General features: G+C 45.8%; 1 protein-coding gene across 6 annotated transcripts in view; it reads left to right on the forward strand.

Annotated features, from left to right (window-relative positions):
* IGSF9B (immunoglobulin superfamily member 9B) overlaps window positions 1–14,724 on the forward strand; it is a 124,038-nt gene that overhangs the window by 51,974 nt on the left and 57,340 nt on the right. For all 6 annotated transcript variants that reach the window (XR_014002522.1, XM_081172452.1, XM_081172453.1 and 3 more), the window contains exons 4-5: window positions 2,211–2,362; window positions 7,268–7,385. Coding sequence is in view for 5 of the 6 variants with exons in the window: in XM_081172452.1 (XP_081028578.1) it covers window positions 2,211–2,362; window positions 7,268–7,385 (270 nt within the window). In the remaining variant the exon portion in view is untranslated. The remainder of the gene's footprint in view (window positions 1–2,210; window positions 2,363–7,267; window positions 7,386–14,724) is intronic.

Consider the following 14,724-nt stretch of genomic DNA (forward strand, 5'->3'; position numbering starts at 1 on the left):
CCGAGGTCATCTGCAGAAACATCATAGACTATTCCCTACATGAGGTTCGTTTGGTAACATGGAGAAATCCTAAGCCTTTAATGTAAGCTGCCCAGCCCTTTGGAATACTCTGCCAATACAGACTCAAAAGTTGGCCTTCTATGCCAACTTTTAAATGCCTGCTGAAAACTTTCCCTTTCTGCCAGGCCTAGGCAGGCAATTGAGAATACATCCTTATACAGTGGTTTACTGGTGTTCATTTTCAGCATTGTTTTGTTTTGCTTTTAACTTTCTGATGCTTCTACTGCATGGTTTTATTAATATAAACCACTTTGATATATTTTCATGATGTAGTGTTACTTGAAAGTTTAAGTAAGTAAGGCATGAAGTAAGTAAGGCATCCCAAGGCATGAAGCTCCCCAGCCCATATGAACAGGTGAACCCAGGGCTCTGGGTTGGCTCTGAGCCACATTAGACCTCTGACTTGAGATCTGTGGCTTATCAAAGGAGTGGCAAAATATCCCACATGCCACCTTTTTACTGCATTGGAGCCTCTTCCCAGGATTGGTCCACAGCCTTCCATAATTCAGTGGGATTTAGTTCTTTCAGTCCAGCCAACTCCTAAGGTTTTGCCCCCTGAGGACGGCCAGGGTGGCATTTGGCAGTGTGTATAATTCACATTGGAAACTGCAAATCAGATATATCTACAGCATCTTTGCATCAGTGAGATGTCTCCGGTTCCAAGGAATCCGCCATTCCTCTACATATGACACTGAACACTTAATTTTAAAAAACCCTGGTTTTTAAATAACCTTAATGCAGACTTAATCCTCCAGGTCCAACAGTGCAATATAAGTAGAATTCGTGTTCTTAAGAATTTATAATTCATACATTATGATTCTCTCCCCACCCTCTCTCGCCCCTCCACCCCGAGCACATTAGCCTAGTTAATTTTTTTCTTTTCAGAAAATAAGCAACGTTTTCTGGGGGTGGTTACCCAAAAATCAGTTCTTTTCAGAGTCAATTGAAATTGCTGGAATGCCTTCGTAGAAAATTGGAATTAACAGCTATTTATGATTAGGCCTATATTATAATTCTCCCAGAGCCTGTTTAATCAAAAGGCAGATTAGTTATCTGCACTGTGGTGCATCTGTGCATTTTGATAGCTTTCCTACAATGGTGGGGTGAATGGGTCCCGGAGTAACGCAGGCAGATTTTCCTGTATTTGATGGAGAGGGTGTTCCTTTCATACTTCACATTAGCGAAAATGGCCACTGCAAAAGGTCACTGCACTTGCTTGAATGTATACTTAAGAGTTTTGCATAGAAATGTCACAAACTATGCTTCGTGCATTTCATAGCCTTTTGGTCGCACTGCTTATAATATATATTCTCTCTGCATATGAATGTGTATGTATATATAAATAAGGTATCTGCCAACCGAGCATAACACTTCATGTGTCTGAAATAGTCTCAAATCCACAAAGACTTATGCCATCTGTTAGTCTAGTGCCACAAGGCTCTTTGTGTCTGTTCCTTGCGAAGAATAGTTCATGCTGCCCTCCTTGGTTAGACCCCAACTGGAGTCCTGTGTTCAGTTCTCGGCACCACAGTTTAAGAAGGATATTGACAAGCTGGAAGGTGTGCAAAACCTTTATCTAAAATTTGGACAGAACCTTATATAAAATCCACTTTCCAGTTGTTCACTCTTTAGCTATTTACTGTATGCTTTTGCTTACTCTTGGGACGTTGTCTGAAGCCTGTGCAGGTAAAGGGATGCTTGACGGAATCCATTTTGTGGGGGAATGGCAATGCTAACAGACCTGATCCACACACCCCCATCTGTTGTGCGGATCAGAACACAGCCCCTTCATTGGATTTCACATGCCTTTGAAGTTCTTCGGTCAAATGATATTACCAAAATGCACTTTGAATGTGAGAAAATATGTCAAAGAAAAAAATAATTAAATGTGTGTTTTTCTTACCTATTTATTCCTCCAACCCTCCCCAAGAAGAAATAGCAGATTGAATTGGATACAGGACAGAACAAAGTTTATAAAAGTCACATAGGTATGATGCATCCATACCTATGTGTGGGTCAAGAGAACCATGTTGCATTTGCAAAGGGTTTGTAGGCCAGCAATGCTCAAGTTCAAGCAGATTCGGAATGTATGGCCAGGGTGTGTGCCATCATCCTTCTCACTTCTTCTTTTTCCCCAATCTCCTTGGCAGCTCCCCCCACCTTCACAGAAACTCCCCCCCAATACGTAGAGGCGAAGGAAGGCGGCAGCATTACACTCACCTGCATGGCTTTCGGGAACCCTAAGCCAACCGTCACCTGGCTGAAAGAGGGGGATCTCTTAGGTGCCAACAATAAATATCAGGTAAGGTCATGCTCAGAAGGGCCCCACAGCTCAAGGATGGAGGAAATCCTCTGCATGCATAATGTAAAGGTAAAGGGACCCCTGACCATTTGGTCCAGTCGTCGCTGACTCTGGGGTTGCGGCGCTCATCTCGCTTTACTGGCCAAGGGAGCCGGCGTACAGCTTTCGGGTCATGTGGCCAGCATGACTAAGCCGCTTCTGGCGAACCAGAGCCGTTCAATTTATCTACTTGCATTTTGACGTGCTTTCGAACTGCTAGGTTGGCAGGAGCAGGGACCGAGCAACGGAAGCTCACCCCGTCACAGGGATTCGAATCGCCAACCTTCTGATCGACAAGTTCTAGGCTCTGTGGTTTAACCCACAGCGCCACCCGCGCCCCATGCCTAATGTAGGGAGGTACAATTTCTCGCATCACCACATTCAATGGAATGTGGGTAGGATGGCTAGGAAAGAACCCAGGATGAGGCTTGGAGAGCTGCTGGTGATCCAAGCATGCTGTACTGGGCTAATGTAAGAACATGAGAGGGGTCATGTTTTGTCCAGCATCCTGTGTTCTCTTTTTGGATGGCTCTGTTTTCGCTTCCAAAGCAGTAGGCACAGAACCACTGAAGTTTGGTGTATTAGGGCAGTGTTTCCCAACCGGTGTTCCGTGGCACACTAGTGTGCCGTGAGATGTTGCCTGGTGTGCCGTGAGATGTTGCCTGGAGGGAGGCGGGCGAGTCCAAAAAAGGTTGGGAAACACACGCCAGCCGGGGTCTGCCTCCGCGTTGCATCAGCTTCCTCGCTCTCGGCGCTCTGCTTGCCAGCCTGGTGGCCTCTGCCCCGCCCCGAGACTGGAAGGGAGGGACGGGGCTTCCACTGCGGCTGCGTCTCTGGCTTTTTCGACTCATTCCTCCTCCGAGTGGGCTTGAAAGAGCGGCCGATGGATGAATCGGCCGGCGACCCTGAAGCCTTGTGCAAAGTAGAGGAGGCGGAGAAGCGACGGCAGGGAGCTTAGGCGCCGCATCCGGCTCATTGCGGGAAGTCAAGATGGCGGCGGGTAAGTGTGGGAAGCAGCTTTTTCCCTCCGCCGCCCCCCTCTCACCGGGAATAAAGGGGCCCCCGCTGGGGGGTGACGTTGTAGAACGCAGAGTTCTTATTTTGGGAAGGTTTGAGGGGTCGGACTAAGCGGGTTGGGGGCTGGTCTGGGTTTCCGCTCCCTCCCCTCCCCACGGAGTGTACCTGCGGTGCAAGGAGGCGCTCTGAGCCACTGCTCTGGGAAAGGAAGGAGGGCGAGGCGGCCTGGCCAAGTGCAGGGGAGACCCGTAGTGGGGAGCAGGGGGAGGAGGAGGCACCGAGGAATGGAGGCAGGGGAGACTCCCTCGCTTTGCAGAAACTGCAAAAAACGAGGCAGGAATTGGGTTTGTTTTTGTAGCTCAGGACGTGCTTCGCTTCTGGTGTGCCTAAGGCGGCCGCCCCAATTATCCCCTAGCCCGTCTTTCCAGGTGCTGCCCCCCCTCTACAAAGGGCCATAGAACTGTAGAGTTGGCAGGGGTCCCAAGGGTCATCTAGTCTTAGGTTTCTCTTTCAAAAAGGAAATGTGGGTTAAAGCGGCGCCGCCGCCCCCCACTCACTTTCCTGCTCTGGCTTCCCTAACAGTTTTCCGAGTTGCGTCACTGGATCCAGCCCCCTTTTCCACAGGTGACACGGGGCTGGAGGGAGGGAAAGAGGGCTTTACGTCGCGCACAAAGGCAGCCTCCTAGAAGTGCTCTGGGCCGGCGCCGTTTCGCCGAAGGCGCCGGAGGACCCCCACCCTCAGCTCCTTCAGAAAGGACTGGAGCGGAATAGCCCTTTCTCTTCTTCCCCAACCCTTGTCGTTGGAGGAGTCCCTCAGTCCCTCGCTTTGCTGCCTCCTCCCCCCCCCCCGAAGCTTGGAGGTTCCCCGGCAAGGGGGAGGGAAAAAAATTGAAACTTACACTTTCGTGCGTCCCTCCCGGCGTGACGCTGCATGCTGACGTCACGGGGCTGTAATGGTGGTGTGCCTCGAGATTTTTTTCATCAAACAAGTGTGCCTTTGCCCAAAAAAGGTTGGGAAACACTGTATTAGGGGAAACTGCAAGAGAGATTCTCTGTCAGCTTCACCAGTAAGGCAAATAAATTTGCCAGCCATATTACCTACCTACCTACCTATACATGGCAGGTGCTTGATAACTCTCCTGATCTTGTGATTCCAAGCAAACAGTACTTTTAACCCCTGGATGGCCACAGGGTACCGCTATTGGATTTGCAAGTATTTACCAGCTGACATTCATGGACTTATTGTCCTGAGAACTTTCTGAAATGCAATGCCCAAATCGGGAAGGATTCACACATCAATTAGCAGTGCCTGTGGCACTGAACACCCTTTTACTGTTTTCGGTTTTTTAAAATAATAAAAAAAAAACCACTATGCATTTCTAAATATGTCATGTTTGCTGTCTTGAGCTGTGACAATCGCCCCACGGGATGCAAAGCTCCGTCATACCCTCATCAAAATCTCACAGAGAGGACCACCCTGTTTCATCCTTTCTCATAAATGCTCTCTTCTCCCCCACCCCCCGGAAAAGCGTCTGTCCTTTGCTCAGCCAGGAATTCCATCTGTATGAATTGTAATTGGCAAATCAGGCATTGGAATTGGTACCGGCACCAACGAGAATAATTAGGAGTCATTTGTTAATGAGCTGAAATGGAAGGGTGAAGTGAAATGAAGCTTCGCGTTGGCAGCGGGGTGGAAGAGGATGGATCAAAGGTGGAGGAAATAATGCATGCATTGTCTGTATGCTCACTTCACACTTGTGCTAAACAAAGCAACGTGGGAATAAAAGTATGGTAGCTTAAGTGACCCTGCAGTGGGCTTGGCTGTTCACAGTGTGTTATGGCAGGATGAGGTGGGATTATCATATCTCCATTCAGAAACAGGCTTAGGTGCCCCCTAATATTCGTTCCACACGTGTAAGAAATCGATCTTTGTGTGTGGCAGCACCCACACTTTGGAACTCCCTGCCTATTGACATCAGCAGGTGCCTCCGCTGTACTCATTTTGGTGCCCACATAAAACATTTGTTTGTTTCAGCAAGCCTGTCCAGACCTGCAGAAGTTACATGTATGGGTTTCTTTATTTCATTCTAAAAAATGTATAAAACAGGGGGAATAATTATAACGATGGATGAAGTTTAAAATACGAAAAGCTAAACTGTAAGATAGGCACATACAATGAATGCAGTTGCACATGGGTTGAAATTAGAAGTTATGTGTGTTTTATGTCTTCTTAGCTGCTGTTGGTTTTATCTTCATGTTTTTAACTGTGTTTTTATTGAACACTTTAATGTTTCATGTTTGTTTCAACTGCTTGGAGGTTTCCTTCCAATCAAGCAGTGTATAAAGTTTGTTAAATAAACAAATGAATAGCTAAAATGATGCAGGAGGGTGCAGCCTCACACTCCGGGGGCCAAATGCAGGCCTCCAGCCTTTTCTGTCTGGCCCTTGGGACTTTCTCTAAACTCTACCTCCTCTCCCCATGCTCCACCCCTCACTGGTCCTGCTTCATCCATGCACTCCTTGATCGCTTTTGCATGCCTGTGTTCTTCAAATGTGATCATTCCTATTGCTTGCCTGGATGGAGGGGTGTGTGTGTGTGTGTGTGTGTGTGTGTGTGTGTGTGTGTGTGTTTCTGTGTATAAACCTCTGGTGCTCACTTGGCAGGAATGTAGCCAACAGTACAAAGGTAAGAGTTCTTTCCATTTGTGTCTCCCACTTTTTCCTCTATTGGCTAGAGTGCTGGACTAGGACCTGGGAGACCAGAGTTCAAATCCTCACTCAGTCATAAAGCTCATTGAGTGTTTGGGGGCAAGTCACCGCATCTTAGCCTCACCTACCTCTCAGGGTTGTTGTGATTGTAAAATGTGGGGGGCACGTATGCCACCTTGGAGGAAAGATGGGGTGATGATGAACAAGAACATAGAGGTACATTGTTTTTTAATTTCTCAAAACTCTGCAATTTCAGTCTATCTCCCTCTTGTTCCATTCATCTTGTTAGAATGATGTCAGAATGAAGTTAAGTGGTTTAAGCAGCAATGTTATAAAGGTGTATGTAAAAATGGATTCTTAACAGGTGAGAATCCAAAGTTATAATATATTATGTTAAAGGACTAAAATAAAAACAAAGAGGGAAAGAAATTGCTGAATTAACTAACTGAATTGGAATACAAAAAAGGGAGGCGTGAGGAGGTCAGGGAAACAAGGAAATGAATGTAAGGTATGGAAAGACTGGTGTATTTTTTTAAAGTGTTTTTTATCTTTTTTGTATTTGTATTTTTACTTTTATTTTTACTTTTGTCTTTCTTTTTCTTCTTTTTTTAATTCATGTAATTCTTTTCTTTGAAACCTTAATAAATATCATTTTTTAAAAAAAGAACATAGAGGTACAGTGTTGATTTAGCTATTCAGTACATGATGTCCATTGTAAGTCTCACTATAGTCATCCATGGGTTGATGGAGGAGCCACTGAACAATTTTCCATTTTCATGCAGGATACAAAATTGAACTAGATTGTGGCAAAGATTCATGCTTTCTGGCATGGGATACTGGTGTGTGTGTGTGTGTGACACCAGCTAGAAATGGTCCAGATGCATATTTTTTAGAAATGCAAATAGCAGCCATTGTGGGAGTGATGGTGATGATCAGGGAGGTGGTGTTTTAACACTTTCCTCCCCTGCCTGTCAAAAAATGCCCCTCTGAAGCTGCTATTTGCATTGGGAAGGAATGAAAGCATGCAGTTAATGCTGCACATAGGTTTAGCTGGGGTGTGCGTGTGTGTTCATGCACATGTTTGTATCTGCAATGGTTTTGGGTGACGAACTTTCATTCTCTTTTTTTCTCCCTCTTCAGGTTAGTGATGGGAGTCTGACTGTTGTTTCCGTTAGTCGGGATGACCGGGGCGCTTACACCTGCCGGGCTTATAGCATCCAGGGAGAGGCTGTGCACACTACCCGCTTGCTTGTCCAAGGTAACTAGCTGGAGAGTCCTTATGGGCTCCCTAGAACAGGAGTGTGGAACCTGGTGCTCTAGAGACATTGCTGGACTCCCAGCTTCCATCAGCCCCAGCCAGCATGGCCACTAGGCAGGGATGATGGGAGTTGCAGTCCAGCAGCAGCTTGGGGGTATCCATTTGGTGCTACAACTGATGCTTGCTTCAGCAGCATATTTTACTTAATTATATTTGTTTTAGGTCTTATATTTCGCATTTTGTCCTGTATGACCCTGTGCAATGGCTGCATTGTTTATTCTTTTTAGGAAGCCACTGAAACCTGAGTTGTTTAGGAGTTGTTGCCTAGTGTACAATTGAAGTCGTTAGAGAAATGCCTTAGTGGCTAACGGATGAAGACTGTTCTTCTGGGTTTGGTAAACTTTGTGAGCTGGCTTCTCTGTTTCACGGCACAAACAGCGGCTTCCTCCTTTGCCCCGCGATTCTCTTTAGGCATGAACGTACAGCAGGTGTGGATGGCATGGTCGTGCCACTCCCCTGATCTCTTTACAGCCGGGTCATTGCTGGTTACTGGGAGAGGAGAGGTGGCAAAGAGGTCAGTGTGCCATGTTTGCACAGCGCCAACCTTCCTGGTACTCATCAGTGACTCGGCTGTTGGGAGTGCAGGTGAGTGCTGCTGCCCTACCATGCCCTCTGCATGGTGGGTTGCGTATAATATGAGAAATAAGGGAGAAGCAGAGTCGCACAAACACCAAGGTGTGCAATAGCCTGCAACAGGAGTGCACTGTTTCTGTTTTAACCAGTGCTTTCCCCCCCTTAAAAATGTTTAGGGGTACTCTCATTTTGACTCAAGAAAATCACCATTTTATAGTTCAAATTGGGAAACATAAATACAGTAAATGGACAAAAGTAAAAAGATTCACAAAATGTTTAGGGGTATGCGTACCCCCAGAAAAAAGCACTGGTTTTAACTATTTGTGTTTTTCTCTTGTGAACTGCCCTGAGATCTTTTGATAAAGGGAGGCATATAAATCTAATTTTAAAAAATGCAAAAAAGGGATTGATAGAAATATATATATACTATTGAAATTTGATACTCCTCCTCCCCCAAAAACTCATTTTGTAATTCTTCCAAGCATTTGTCTATCAAAACCCAGTGGTTGGTTGTCCCTTCACATGCTAGCATGATGGCTGGATAGTATTGAGGGTTAATGAAGAGGCTGAGATAAGGAGAGAGAGCAGGCTGAGACCACCCCCCTAAATTGCATCTCCACATCTATTTTTTTTAATCATCTATGTAGGTGGTTTTTCTTTACTCCTGTGTAGGGAAGTAAAATGCTGGTTTGGGGACAGTGTTGGAATTGGGCTGTGTGTGGAATCTGCCTTTCAGCCCTGATTCTTCGTGGTCCTGTATTTCTCAGTCAGGAAATTGCATGTGCAGATTTGTACAATGTGCTGTTTTATGTAGAGAGAGGCTTGCTGCATCCCCAAAAGTCTTGGCCACAAACGCTTTTGCAGGGTGTTGAACTAGCTGAGATTCCTCTCTTGCAGGGGGTTGGACTAGATGACCCTTGGGGTCCCTTCCAACTCTATGATTCTGAGTTAGCATCGTCCACCCTGTTTTCCTATGTGCTCTCTGGCACGGGTGGGAGAACCTGCAGCCTTCCAAGCATTGCTGGACTAAGACTCCCATCATCCCTGACCATCAGCTATGCTGGCTGGAGATGATGGGAGATGGAGTCCAACTGGCCTCCCCACTTGTGCTTCCTAGACTTTTCTTAGTGCCTCCTGCTAAAAGAATAGTTAACAGCAGCATCTGTTGAAGGTGACCCTGAGCATGTGGCCACATAACCTTCAGCCAGTGAGATGAGCCTCTTTCCCAACCCTCCATTAAAAAAGACCCCCTTCACAATGCCATCAATAAATAAACAAGAGCATTAAGTCCAGACCTCAGACATCTAAAAAGCGCTGAAGGCTGCTAGCTCAGCTGAACAACCCAAGGAATGCAAAAAAGGAGCAGTGGGTCGTGTGTGTGTGTGTGTGTGTGTGTGTGTGTGTGTGTGTGTGTGTGTAAAAGAGCAGAGGCCTGATGCCTCCTTGTCCTGCATGGGAGACAAAAGGTTTCGCAGAAGGCAGGTAGAGCCCAAACTGGCAGCTTTGGCCTTGCCTTGAGGGGAGAGGGGGAGCGTTTTGTATTGATTTCCTGTGTCTGCATCGATAGTATTAACTTCCCTTCCCGCTCCCTTCCTCCTGCTTGCTTAACAGCTGTTCTGCAAGCTGGATTTGTCTGTGCATTGATTTTTATTGTTGCAGTTGGGTCCCTCCTGTTCTTTAAGAGCTGGGGCAGCTTGCGGTTCGAGTTTGCAGCATCACCATTTTAAAAACAGGGAGGGAACAGAAAGAGCAAAAGAAATAAAGAAGGGAGAAATAATTCTGCAGACAGATCCAGAAGAGCACAGGCTACTTCTCTTCCCCTGGTTTCTTTTGGCAGCAATACAGAGAACAGCTAGTGGGTGCTGATGGGAGTCCCCTTAGAGGAAGAGAGATGACATTTTGTGTTCCCCCAGCTGTCAGTCCTCCGGGTCAATATGTGAGGCCACCTGCAACCCTTGTCCTGCCCTTGCTGATGGCATATTTTCTTGGAAGGGCTCAGGCTATTCTGGGTTCACTGGCCAGTGGATGAGGCCACAGTGTCCTGTGACTCACGCTGTCTGTTCTTGACTGGCAAAAGTGCGTAAGTGGCCATTCCAAGCCATTTAAATGTTCTGATTTCAAAGAACATGCTCAGCCACTGAGGTGCAGCCCCTTTTGAAGACTCATTGCCCCATTTGGAGGGTAACATTTTGGAGCAGTGATAGGTTGCATTGTGGGTATGCTTTGGAGTGCCCAAGAATCTGCATCATGCTGCAACAAAATGTTGCGGCGTGTCCTCACCTCCCAGGAACACAGGAAGCTTCCTTGTATGTAGTTAGACGCTTGGCTCATCTTGCTCAACACTCTCTCTACTTACAGTTGCTGTTCAGGGTTTCAGACAGGAGGCATTCTCAGCCCTAGCTGGGGATTGAACCTGGGACTTTATGCATTCAAAGGAGATGCTCTACCACTGAGTTTTGGCCTGCAGCTCTTCAGGAGTGCTCTTGATCAGGGTTCCTCCCCAACAGCCTTGCTTGACTAGTGGATATTAAGGAGCTCAAACTGGGCTGGGTGGTGGAGAGTGTTCCAACTAACACACAACATTCAGTAGTTACTGAGCATGCCCCTCCACTTGTTTTTTGGGGGTACCTTGGAATTTTTTTTTAAGATTCTCTTCAACTTCTGCAAGCCTTGGGATTCTTCAAAATATGTTAGGTAGGTCCCCCCCCCAAGTATATTATTTCTATTTGTGGCATCTTTGCGGTACGTGTGTGACACCCCCCCCCCAGCTATGTGACAGTCACTCCAAGGCTCCCTTGCAAAGTTATTAATGCAGGGCAGACAGCTGTCACCACCCTCTTTTCTTGGAACCAAAAGGTTTCTGTCTTTTAAAGAAGAGGAAATGATCTATGTCCTGCAAAACTGTCCTCTTCTGCGCAGTTGTTAAATCTGCAGGAGCCCTGACCTCCTTCTCAGCTGGCCACCCCAGCTTTTAAAAAAAGAACTCCCAGGCCTTTTCAGACACCGCAAATGTGTAAGTGGCATTCGTCTGTCATGATGGCAGCTAATGGCCCTGCATTCCATTAGTATTAAAGAAAAATCCATTTAATTGGAACACAATTGTTCATGGGCCTGCCATCCTGATTGAACAGCCATCCTGGTTTATAGGCAGACTGTTTTAATTCACACCCTCCCTCCAAAGTCTGGAGAGTCTTAAAATGAAAAATGGGGGGTGGGGTGGGGAAGGGAGAGATCTATTTGGAGAGAAAATAGCCATTTTTTTGTTTCTTGTTTTTAATGGTGCATGCACAACTTTCCTTCATGAACAAAGCAAAAACCTATTTTAATCTAGCCAACATTTGCTCCTGGAGAGGAGAGTGTAAAATTTGCAAGAGCAGAAATGATGTTCTGTGCAAATAATGCTGTTTTAAAGCAGTGTTTGCAACCTCACAGGCCAAGCCTTTGCCTACCTGACTTTGGATTACAACTCCCATCATTACTGACCACTGGCCAGCACTCTCCCAGGATCCTGACTGTTTAAAGTGGTATCACAGTGCTTTAAATGTATGGTGTAATAGAGTCACACCCAGGCCATGATTTGTATGTACTTGCATATACACACAAAGTTGTCGTATTTGAATCCCCACAGAATTCGATTTTCTAGATACCAGTGACAGATAACCTCTTTGTAGCCTTTTAAGCATGCCCCTTATTACATATAGAAGAGGAAAATGCCTGACTTAGGGGCCAACTTCCACGCAAACCCCAGAACCCTTTGCAACTGCTCCCTTCATCTGTCTCGAGGACAGGAAACATGATAGCCATGAGGACTAGCCTCTTTACTTTTCTGTAGGATCTGGGTGTTTCAATCACCCATGATGGTTCTGCAGCAGCCTTGCTGAGAAATGCAGCAGCCTTGCTGAGAAATATTCTGAATCTATGCCATGTGGTGACTGACACATAGGTACATAAACATTCATTTTCCATCTAGCTCTGAGGGGAAAACATGGCCATTGTTAACACCCCCGTAATAATTCTTTTCAATTTAAAAATGGCCCTTTGCCAAATGTTGAGATTGGGCTATAGATAATCATAGTAATAAGCATTTTTCTAGCACTTCGGAAAATTGAAAGCAACTCATAACATCTTGATAATCGTGACCACAAACCTCTGCAGCAAGCCAACATTATCCTAGTATTCTAGATTTGGAGTTGGGAATTTGGGAGATGGCTGCAATATTGAGCCAGGCTAATGGTCCAGCTAGCTCATTATTGCGCACAACAGGGGCCTTCACTTTTCTCAGTCCCACTTTTAACCCAAACATGCATTTGGGGACCAATTTCTTAATATTTCACCCTACATTTGCATGGTGGCAATGCTCTTCTTGTTACTCATCTTGGATCAGGCTGTGACCCACTAATGGGTCCCAGCCCTCCAGTTCAAGACCAGTAGTCTACATTGGAATTTGCAAACATTGTCTGTAGGTGGGAAAAGTCTCTCTAGTAGCCAATGTCTGCAAATAACAGCAACTGAGGCTGCTTGCTTTGGCTGAAGAGCAATGGGTCAAATCCTGTTTTGGCTGTGAGCAGCTCTTCCCTGCTGGGGACTTGCATTTGCAACCAAAACAGAACTGAACCCCCGCTTCCTTCCATCACCTGAGTGATATCAGCTGATTGACGATCCTGCATGATTTGGGGAAAACAGCCTTGTGGGCCAAATTGGATCCCCTGGTTGGCCAACATTGGCCCGTGGCCTGGAATCTCCACACAGTGACTGGCAATGGCTCTGCAGAGTATCAGACAGAGCTCTCCCAGTCCTTACCTGGAGATGGTTGAGATTGAATCTGGGGCCTTCTGCATACAAAGCAAGGCTCTGCCCTGAGCTACGGCCCAGTACCCATTGAGGTGGGATTGAGGGGTTGAGGCTGAGAAAGAGTAGTTTGCCTTAAGCACCTTTTGAGAGTGAGAAGTTCAGATTGATCAGTTCCCGTGCTGGACCAGATGGGTCCTTTGGCCTGATCCAATGGGGGTGCTTCCTATGTTCTTACGGCAAAGTCGTCTCAGGGCCAGATGCACCAACTCACTGTAACCCTTTCTTACTGAAAACCTCGACATTCTAGCATTCAGCAAGTTTATAGTAGTCCTTAAGGTAGATTTTAAATTTCTTCCATTCTTCTTCCGCCGTCTCCTTTCCCTGGTCGCGGATTCTGCCAGTCATCTCGGCTAATGTCATATAGTCCATCACTTTCATCTGCCACTCTTCCAGGGTGGGTAGATCTTGTGTCTTCCAATACTTTGCGATGAGTATTCTTGCTGCTGCTGTAGCATACATAAAGAAAGTTCTGTCCTTCTTTGACACCAATTGGCTGACAATGCCCAAGAGAAAGGCCTCTGGTTTTTTAGGGAAAGTGCATTTAAGTACCTTTTTCATTTCATTATATATCATTTCCCAGAAAGCCTTAATCTTCGGGCACGTCCACCAAAGGTGATAGAAAGTACCTTCAGTTTCTTTACATTTCCAACACTTATTATCAGGCAAATGATAAATTTTTGCTAGCTTGACCGGGGTCATGTACCACCTGTAAATCATTTTCATAATATTTTCCTTTAAGGCATTACATGCCGTGAATTTAATACCGGTGTTCCACAACCATTCCCAGTCAGCAAACATAATGTTATGGCCAATATCCTGTGCCCACTTAATCATGGCCAATTTAACTGTTTCATCTTGTGTGTTCCATTTCAGCAGCAAATTATACATTCTTGACAAGTTCTTAGTATTGGATTCTAACAGTTCAGTCTCTAATTTTGATTTTTCCACCTGAAAGCCAATTTTCCTGTCCTGTTTAAAAACCTCCATTATTTGGAAATATTGAAGCCAGTCTTGTAATTTAGGTTTCAATTTCTCATGACTCTGTAATTTCAATTTATCTCCATCCTGTTCCAGAATTTCCCAATACTTTGGCCATCCGGCCTCCATATTGAGTTTCTTCAATGCCTTGGCTTCCAAGGGTGACAACCATCTAGGGGTTTTGTTTTCCAACAAATCTTTGTATCTTATCCAAACATTAAACAATGCTTTTCTGACAATATGGTTTTTAAAGGCCCTATGCACCTTGATTTTGTCATACCATAAATATGCATGCCAACCAAATGCATTATTAAACCCTTCCAAATCCAGCATGTCTGTGTTCTCGAGGAGCATCCACTCTTTCAGCCAGCAAAACGCAGCTGCTTCATAGTACAATTTTAAATCCGACAGGGCAAATCCCCCTCTTTCTTTGGCATCTGTCAGTATCTTGAATTTAATTCTGGGCTTTTTGCCCTGCCAGACAAATTTCGAAATGCCTCTCTGCCACCTCTTGAAACAGTCCATCTTGTCCCAGCCCTCCAGTTCAAGACCAGTAGTCTACATTGGAATTTGCAAACATTGGCCGTAGGTGGGAAAAGTCTCTCTAGTAGCCAATGTCTGCAAATAACAGCAACTGAGGCTGCTTGCTTTGGCTGAAGAGCAATGGGTCAAATCCTGTTTTGGCTGCGAGCAGCTCTTCCCTGCTGGGGACTTGCATGTGCAACCAAAACAAAACTGAACCCCCGCTTCCTTCCATCACCTGAGTGATATCAGCTGATTGACGATCCTGCGTGATTTGGGGAAAACAGCCTTGTGGGCCAAATTGGATCCCCTGGTTGGCCAACATTGGCCCGTGGCCTGGAATCTCCACACAGTG

This window comes from Podarcis bocagei (genome assembly GCF_964188305.1).
Source record: "Podarcis bocagei genome assembly, chromosome: 15".
NCBI classification, from domain to species: domain Eukaryota; kingdom Metazoa; phylum Chordata; class Lepidosauria; order Squamata; family Lacertidae; genus Podarcis; species Podarcis bocagei.